General features: G+C 43.8%; 1 protein-coding gene and 1 long non-coding RNA gene across 2 annotated transcripts; both read right to left on the bottom strand.

The window, feature by feature from the left end:
* Positions 1-1,005: 1,005 nt before the first annotated feature.
* On the bottom strand, positions 1,006-2,608 carry LOC103370975 (uncharacterized). Its single transcript, XR_520914.1, has 2 exons — positions 2,410-2,608; positions 1,006-2,368 (listed from the first exon to the last, which is right to left on the bottom strand). It is a non-coding gene; the product is annotated as an uncharacterized LOC103370975 (long non-coding RNA).
* A 642-nt stretch (positions 2,609-3,250) lies between these two features.
* june (JunE proto-oncogene, AP-1 transcription factor subunit) lies at positions 3,251-5,262 on the bottom strand. Its single transcript, XM_008300175.1, has one exon. It carries the CDS (start codon positions 5,227-5,229, stop codon positions 4,195-4,197), a length of 1,035 nt encoding a protein of 344 aa, XP_008298397.1. The 5' UTR covers positions 5,230-5,262; the 3' UTR covers positions 3,251-4,194.
* Between the last annotated feature and the right edge of the window lie 4,484 nt (positions 5,263-9,746).

Below are 9,746 nucleotides of genomic sequence, written 5' to 3'. Positions count from 1 at the left end.
AATGGGAATCTGTTGAAATATTGTAGGGGGCGCCGTTGAGCCGTGTTGCATTTTACAACTTGGCCCAGTCTGACTTTTTTATTCGTCCTGACCTGCTCTATATGCCTACAAAATTGCGTAGCTCTAGGCCAAATGTGCTTTTGACAATTTAGAAGGTGGCGCTGTGGAGTAGTTTTTCTATTGAGGTGTGTATTGTTCTTCCAAATTATAAAATTTTTCACCGGGTCTGATGTACATGGCAATTTTGGTGAGTTTTCGAGTATGTTTAGGGCCTCAAAAACGCATGTCTTTGGCACGAATAATAATAATAATCTGAGCAGTTCCAAGAGGGTCTTCGCACCCTTTTGGGTGCTTGGACCCTAATAAAAATAAAAATGGAGGGTTTAGCAACATCGTCGTGATTTCATGGCCGGCCGTTGGGTTGAACCATCAACAGCTTCTGCTCCACCGTCTCGACTTTCATAGCATAAAATATAGATATTTATAAAGATGTTTGTCCAATTTTAGCCTCATTTATCAGATACTTTCCAAGATATGTTGTTTTTTAAATTCCCCATCAGCAGGTTTTTTCCTCACGTTGAAATCTGATTCTGTTTGAACAACAACATCTGAGGAACTATTAAAGATAAAAACCTGAAATTCTCACTGGTATTCCTGAAAGTGTTGCTGAAAGTGTGTCAACGGCAAATATCTTGGAAAGTATTTGTCATATTGAGCTGAAACGTATTTTTACTACCGTGCAGAAGGAACCTGATGGTTTCAGATGGAAACCTCAACGGACAGTAAAAACAAAACTAGAACGATTCGTAATAAGGAAGCGTCTGATGCAATATCCCCAAATTTCTCAATATGAAACCAAAAGCTTCTGTCCTCTAAGTTCTACCAGTTTCAGCTCTACATCTACATTTTGCCAAATGTTGTGGTTAAACTTTGGGGTAACTAAACGTCTCAGCGTCACACGTCGATCTCTGAACTGTGAATGTAGAAGAAAGAGAAGCAGCGGCGAACATTTCATCACTGGTATATTGACACAAACATGTGAACACAGCAGAACAGAGCGAAGGAAGTAAACAGAAGATTTTCATAATAAATAGACAGGAAGTGTCCGAACAAACCAAACAGGTCAAACACACGTCTCAGGATATCAATAACAACAACTTCTATACATTTGTACAAAAATAGAATCATCAGAGGCGTCAAAAGCCTCGTTCAAGTTCAAAAAATAAATATTTGCTCCCCGACAGGATTTTTTTTGTTGTTGTTGAAAGTTTCTGAATCATCAAACAAAAAACGAAACACGTAACCGCAACAAAGACGTTTTTCTTTTCTGCTTCATTCGTATCATTTTTGTTGCTCGTAGAAATTCTGATTCGTTTCTTTCTTTGCAGTCGCGTGTTTTTCCGACCGGACGCTGAAGTCAGTAGAAAACAGAGTTTAAAATAGAAACTGTTCATTATCCTGGAAACGTGAGAAAACATCAATCAGCTGGACGACAACAGGACGGTTTGGTGAGAGAGCAGAAGCTCAGCGTGTCGTAGTTTCATATAGAAATCTGAACAACGTCATAAAACCCACAACAGACGGCAGAAGTCGAGCAAAAACAACAACCAGAGACACAACGTGGCTGCAGAGAGTCCAGAGCTGCTGGAATCAAACACGTGGAAACTTGGACCAGAGTTCAGGTCGATAAGCTGCAGCTCAACATCAGACCTCTAAATATATTAAACCGCAGGTAACCATGGCAACAGGAGGGATGGTTCAGGCTCCGTTAGCAGTCTGCTCACTCAAGGACCTCTAAAACATCCTCAAGGACCTCAGAACATCCCCTCAGGTCCTCCTTAATACAGCCGAGCGCCTCTACAACCCTGTTCAGGATCCCAAAGACCACAGGAACCTTGAGGACCTTCACCATCACCTGGAACTTTATCAGGTCCTCAAAGACCTCTGCAGCATGTTGGTCCTTAAAAATGTTCCAAAGCTCTTCAAGGACATTAAGCATGTTGTCCTCAAGGACCTACGTAACATCCTCAAGAACCATATAATGTCCTCACAGACTTCTACAACATTCTTAAGGACCTCAAGCACCTCTGTAACATCCTCAAGAAACTCAAGTGTCCTCAAGCATGCTTACAAACACCTTAAAGACTTGTATCGTATCCTGAGGGACCAAGTCCTCAAGAACCACTACCAGGTCCTCAAGGACCTTTGCAGCATGTTGGTCCTTAAAAATGTTCCAAAGCTCTTCAAGGACACTGACAGATCCTTAAGCATGTTGTTGTTTAGCGTCCTCAAGGACCTACGAAACATCCTCAGGAACCTGTATAGTGTCCTCAAAGACCTCTACGACATTCTTAAGGACCTCAAGGACCTCTACAACATCCTTAAAGACTATATTGTGCCCTCAAGGACCTCTACAACATCCTCAAGGAACTCAAGTGTCCTCAAGCATGTTTCCTTAAAGACCTGTATCGTATCCAGAGGGACCTCGATGACATATTTATGGTGTTCTCAAAAACCTGTATCGTGTCCTCAAGACTTGTACGACATCCTTAAAGACCTGCATAGTGTTACCAAGGACTTCCACGACATCCACAAGGACCTGTATGGTGTCCTCAAGGAGCCTTTACGTTTTATTTACATCAAGATGCAGATTGAACGTTAACTTCAGTCTCTTTTCCCGAGTTTGACGTTTCTGTACACGATGAAAATCAAGTCGTTTCATCTGAAACTGGATCTTAAAGGTGAGTTCTTCTGACAGCACACAAAATTATTTAACTATTTATTTGCTTTGCAAGCAAAAATCTTTTCCTAAAAATATACTTGAAAGCATTTTCCACTGTCCAGAGCCGGCATCAGATTCACGTTTCTGATTGTTTAAAGTCTTTAACCTGCAGAAGAAGCGAGAAACTGATGCAAAAAAAAGTCTAAATAAGAGAAGAACTGCTCGGTGGGATCACGTAGTGCAAAGTCAAGATTCTGGCATTATTTCTAAAAACGTCCTTATAGGAACGAGCCTCCAAACAAATACACCAAATTCAGTCTTTTTTTTTTTTTACAGCGCAGAAAAACTAAATGAACAACATCAGAATAATGAACAGTCATATCGCATTTGCACAATATTATTAATGAGAATAAAACAGATATGAAACCATCGACGTTCACAATAACAATCTGAACGTTTTTCATCTTTAAAGTCCAAAATTTTTTCTGCAGAAAAGTCAAAAATCTGTCAAAACACGTCTGAACGAGACAAAAAATCAGTTTTGTTTTCTTTTCTTTTTTTTTAAATCAGCAAATGTTTAAACTCCTCCAACATTTTTTTATGTGTCGAGAACAGAAGAAACAAACGTGAGACACTTTTTTGTTATAAACTTGTTCTTGATTCAGAAATATCCAAATAACGACGAAGGTTTCTGCCAAAAAACAGCAATTTCCCGTCAAGACGCGGTTCTAAGAACGTCCAGCCACCAGAGGGGCCGAGTTAACAGCTTCAGTTACAACCATGTGAAGAGCTGAAAGTAATCTGATTACGTGCATTTATCACTGTTACTGCGAAAGCCGAGCTGTCGAAGTTAAGATGTTTAAAGCAGCCGCATTCAGCCGAACAGCAAAAGAAGAGTAAAGAGTAATCAGATTACTAAACAAACTGCAACGTAATAACACAAGAAAATTATAATCCTCACTCAACAACCACTAGTAATCTGATTACTTTGGAGTACTGTCACTGCGATCCTCCTGAATCACACTGTAGAAATGTTCTTTATGACATATTTAATTTATCTTAAACAGTGAAATCAGAGGTTGTTGTTTCCGATACAGCGCATCAGCTGACAGCAGAGTGTTTCTAAGTCAGTAACATCTGGCAGGAAATTAGTTCCACCTGTTAAATAAAAGCGTCGTGTCGCCTCGGACACCGAGTCCCAGAATCTGCCTTAAAAAATTCACTGTCAAAATTCCAAATCATTTAAAGTAGGTCCACGTCCAGGAAACGCCCCTCCTCCCGTCTCCCGCGTCCTCTAAGCCCCGCCCCCTTCGGCTGGACGATTGACAGTGGTGTCAGGTGACCGTTAAACATCCATCTGTGCTGTTGAGGTGCCGTCGACACCAAGCTGCTCGCTCCCGCCGAGAGCACGAGCAAAACGCCAAAATCTTAATGTAAACCGTCAGCTTGTCTCCGTCTGGTGTTCGTCCTCCTCAGCAGCTGGAGTCCTCGCTGCCGCCGCCTCCTGCTCCGGGCTTGGCGGCGGCCGTTGATCCGACGGCGATCTGGCAGCCGTTGGTGACGTGACTCATGACCTTCTGCTTGAGCTGAGCGACCTGCTCCCTCAGCATGGCGGCGGTGGAGGCCAGGTCCGAGTTCTGGTTCTTCAGGACCTTCACCTTCTCCTCCAGCCGCGAGATGCGCTCCAGCTTCCGCTTGCGGCACTTGGACGCGGCGATGCGGTTGCGGAGCTTCTTGCGCTCTGCTTTGATTCGCTCCTGCGTCTCCAGGTCGATCGGGGAAAGGGATGGCGGCGAGGTGGGGTCCCCCGGCGGGTGAGGCACCTCTGGGACGGTTTGAGGGGCATCCAGGCCTCGAGGGTGGGGCTGAGGGCCTCCGCCATGACCTGAGCCTCCGCCGTACGCCATCTGCCCTCCGGGGAAAGGCATCTGGCCCGGGTTGTAGCTGTTGAGGTTGGTGTAGACGGGCATATCTCCACCGGACATCAGGTTCCTCTGGTAGGACGCCTGCAGGGAGACACCGGAGGACGAGGAAGGGGACATGGGTCCACCTCCCACCAGCTGGTTCTGCTTGTGGAGGTCTGCCAGTGCTTTGACGAAGCCGTCGGCGAACCCTTCTTGCTCGTTGGTAGCCTGGGCGCGGTAGATGAAGGGGTTGGCGGAGTTGGACACCGGGCTCGTGGTGACCAATCCCTGGTTGGACTGGATGATCAGGTGCTCCAGGTCGGGGGACGCCAGCTTGAGCAGGTTCATATCTGCCGAGGGCCCTCCAGAGGCCGCCGCCGATGCCATCAGGGAGCTGTTCCCACCGAGCCCCAGGTTGTTGTGGTTCCCACGTCCTCCTGCTGCACCGCTGCCGTGGAAGTGATGACTTCCTGCCACCGACATGGCCTTCTTACTCATCAGCATCTTGTTTCCAGGGTAACGCTCGTACTCCGCGATGTGGTTGAAGCCGGGGACAGCGGGGGAGTCATCGTGGTAGAAAGGAGTCTCCATCTTGGCCGTCATTGACAAAGAGACGCCTCAGAGGAAATCTTCATAATCAGATTAACCTGAATATCAGACGGGATTGAAATATTCCCCTGACGTCGGCGGCTGGAGGATGAAGGCAGGACGAAGACGAGACGAGTTCCTGCAGGAGAAACAAACCGAGACAGAAACGTTACCGATGCTACAGGTTGAGCGTTAATTCCTCCCTGATGTAAGAGTTAAAGAGAAATATTAACCTCAGATCAGACAATAAAGCTCTCTGTCGCTTGTTTGGCTGAATTCAGAAGCTTCTGTTCACAAGGTCAAGAGCGAACTCGTACGCTCAAGAATCTCTTTGCTTAAAAGTCTTCATACTCATTAATAGACTTTTATTCTTTTCATGCTGACTTATATTTCATCTCCTCATCCCTCCTTTCCTCTGATCAACATCACAGCTTCATGTGCATCAAACGTTCATAATAACAGTAATTAGTTAAAAACAACAAAACAAACACGATTCAGAGGATGACTCCCAAACAGAGCTACAGCTTAGCTTTGTGGATAAATCCACTTCCTGCTCTCACTACAGCTTAGATTTCTCTGTGTTTTTGTTTTATTTCATATTTAGCGTCTATCACACCAAAGACTAAGTTGAACTGGTAAATGGTTCAGACCATTTCAGTGTCGTTGCACTTAATTACTTATTTATTCTGTATAGATCTGTCGGGACATGACTAAAAATACCACAACGAATTCGCTCTTGGACATTGGACAAACATACCACAGGATATCTGGAGAATCTACAACTTTCTTCTACTCATGTAATGGAAATCAAAGCACCTCCAAACTCCAGCAGTGACTACTTCAGTTACACCACACAGTGTAAATGTGTGGATAATGTAGAAACCAGGCCGACAACATGACCACATGGCCTCACAGTTACCATCAAACGCTGACACGTTCATCAGCTGCAAGCTTCAAACCGCTGAAAACAGTAAAATTACAAAGACCAGAACAGTAGTGCTGAGGGACTGGATGGACAGCTGGGTTTTCAGGACATTTTAGTACAACAGATACGTGACAGTTCAGGAAAAAGAAACCAAACTAAAGCTGCATCAGCGATGGACGGGTCAACGTACCCACTCGGAGGAAATAGGTTTTGATATTGGCCAAAAGAGAGCGAAAATGGCCTGTAATGCTCGCTGTTTTTCCAACATGGCGGATTTCCTGTTGGGTTGTGCGCTGACATTGTAGGGGGCACAGTTGAGCCATGTTGCATGTTAGAGCTTGGAGGTGGTCGACTTTTTTGTTCGTCCCGACCTTCTCCACATGGGCGGCTGTGGCTCAGGTGGTAGAGCCTCTGATCGTAAGGTTGGCGGTTCAATCCCCTCCACAGTCAAAGTGTCCTTGGGCAAGACACTGAACCTGAAGATGCTCCCGATGGCAGGCAGCACCGAGCATGGCAGCTCTGTCGCCTCTGGTGTATGAATAGGTGAATGAGAAACACATTGTAAAGCGCTTTGAGTGCTGCTGAGGTAGAAAAGCGCTATAGAGCTGCAGTCCATTTACCATTTACCGTATGTCTACCAAATTTCGTAGCTCCAGGTCAAACGTGCTTCCAACAGGACTCCATTGAAATTTTCAAGGGGGCGCTGTGGAGCCATTTCAGCAGTGACATGTCTAAGTCCCTTAAAATATCAAATTTTTCACCAGTCCAGGTGTGTGTGGTGATTTTGGTGAGTCTTGGGGCATGTTTAGACCCTCAAAAAGGGCAAAATTCAGAATAATAATAATAAACCCAAGCGTTCCAATATGGAGTCGTTGCACTGATGGCACTCTGACCCTACTGATGGAGCAGAAAGGATCCCCTACATCTGTATGAACGTCATATAAAAACGATTAACATTAACATAACAGGATGAATGTGATTTAAAACATGAACAACACGTGTTTACATGTTTGTGTTTGCAGCAGCACACTCGGTTGAAAGTGAAAGTAGAACTGCTGCAGGCGCCGCTGTGGGGGAGTCGGTACCAAAAAAGGTCTGATAGGTTTAAAAAAAGGAGGTTTTAACAGAACGCTTGTGTGTCAGCGTACATTAAAAGGGTTGTTAGTTAATAAAATCATTTCTTCTGTGTGACTTTAAAAGACATGAAGCCATCGTTTAACCTCGACAGTTAACAGAACGCGTCGTGAAACCGACCACGAGTTGAGAGGAACCGAGTCAGCTCAGGTCCGCCGTCGCCTTCCTTCCTTATGATTAATCTGAACTGCACGTTGGGAAATAATAAGACAGAAAAGAAAAACCCCGGGAGTTTCTACAGGTTGGCAAACGGCCGTGAAGGTCATGAGTGAGGAGCGCTTCGAAAACAAGCCGTCAAGCAGCAGCTGAAGTCCGTCTGGTGATCGCTTCGCTCCGAGCGCCGCTGACTCACGGCGGCGGCAGTTTGACCATTTTGGGGAACTGACAGAACGACTCGGTTCTGCATATCCCAGCGTACTTCACTCACATCGGTGTTTGGTCAGGCAGCTGTCACGCTCCCAAAGACGAATGGAGCATTTTTAAACGGTTAATCAGACGTTCCTGGAGCTGTAACCAGCAGAACTTGAAACCAAAGATAAGGTTGGCTCCAGCTGACTCCTGTTCAGTGCTCTTTATTCATCATGTCATTACGGTGTTTAAACCTCATGTCTGGGCTCGAAATAAGTCAATTATAGCTCTGTTATTAAGACGTGAAGCCATACAGGCTGCTGATTTGACTCTCTTAGCGTCGCAGATAACCGAAAAAATCACTCAAACTGTCGAACATCACATTTGACGATACTTATCGGACGCCCATTTAGAAAAAAAAAGCCATGCAAACATAAGATATGGCACCATTTTTAAATACTAAGCTCGCTGTTTCGACTATTTATCAGTGACTTTTACATTTCTTTTTTAGTAATTTATCAGTGACTTTTAGCTCGCTGTTTCCACCATTTATGGATTTTCGTTGACAAACTGGCCACCTTTCTAAGTTTCTCTCTAAACATAATTCACCAGTACAGGAACATAATCATGTAGACAAAAAGTTGAAGCTTTAAACTTATGCAGCACCAACTCCCAGGTTTGTTGTCAATTTGTCGATGGTGGTAAAGCAACAAAAAAAAAGTCTTGACATCTGTAAAAATGTGGATGTTTCATTTTTACAACATCAACCAAGAAGGAACCCACTTGGAACCCCACTGGATGTAAATATAATGTAAAAGATGGACGTAGCTTCTGGGTGTACATAAATAAAATATAAAGCTGCATTCTTTTAAACAGCCAGCAGGGGGCAGCTACTCTATCCGTACTAAAAACCAAAGTGACCCTGTTTCTTATTTGATTTATTACCTCAGTAAACGTTTTCCTAAAGAGTTTATGGTCTGAATGTTTAGTTTCAAGCCTCCTCCAACACACTGTAATGTGAATTTTGTGCATTATGGAGCCGTTTAAAGTTAATTACAGGCTAAAGCAGGACGTGTTTCAGGAGGAGCTGCCTTGTGATCGCCGTGTGTGGTTGACATAAAAACAACTGTTCAGTAACTGCCCATCGACCAGCTGTCAGCAGGTTGTTTCATCCAATACGTCCTTAGTTATACGTGGAGATCCATTCTGAAGCTCCAGAACCCCACCTGAATCAGACCTGATAACCTGCTCAGTTATAAAGGTTCAACAAAAATAGATTTGTTCATTTATTTGACCAATAGTCACAATAAAAACTATTCCACATGTTTAGTTTTGTTTTATTGTGAGCTGCAGCTCCATCACTGGTTGACTCCTGGTTTCCCAGTTCAACATGTTTGGACTTTCCATCACGGCTTCAGTTTGAATTCCCCCATATTTACTTGTCCAATATTACAGATTCATAATCAATAGTTCCTCAGATATTGTTGCTCAAACAGCTTCAACGTGCAGAAAAACCTGCTGATTTTTTTTAAAATCGCCTCAAAAGGTATTTTTTTTATATAAAGATAAACTTCCACAGAAATCTGTATAAATATCCACATGTTCTGCTCTAAAGATTGAAACAAATCAGAGATGATGCTCTCAGAGGGAATAACCCACAGAACCGAAAGCTGAAGAGAAAACGAGCAGCGGCACAAACTGGTCCATCGTTAACATAAAACCCAATCAGGAAGCTTCAGCCTGTTACAATAAACCATCAGAGTCCAGCAGAGGACACAAAGACGACCCCACAAACATCCCCAACAGCCTCATTTATGTCACTGTGGACAGAATGTGTTGTTATTATTATTATTATTATGATCATTATTTCCAACCAGCGGCTGCCTGCTGTCAGCGCCCTCTGGTGGACAAACGGCAGCAGCTCCAACATCTGTCTGTTCTCATGCAAATATTCATAAAATCTAAATTCAACATTAAACATCAAACCTGAGCAGATGAACTGTTTGTAACAGTGAAGAATTAACATTTACATTTAAATCACTGCTGTTCAGATGTTCTGAGCATTAAGGGGGTTTTGGGGGAACTTGACTGAGTTGTTCTGCAAATTTAATTATTATTATTATTA

The sequence above is a fragment of the Stegastes partitus genome, unplaced genomic scaffold, assembly GCF_000690725.1.
Source record: "Stegastes partitus isolate 25-593 unplaced genomic scaffold, Stegastes_partitus-1.0.2 Scaffold1506, whole genome shotgun sequence".
Taxonomy (NCBI): Eukaryota; Metazoa; Chordata; class Actinopteri; family Pomacentridae; genus Stegastes; species Stegastes partitus.
This window is presented reverse-complemented; position numbering and strand designations above follow the sequence as displayed.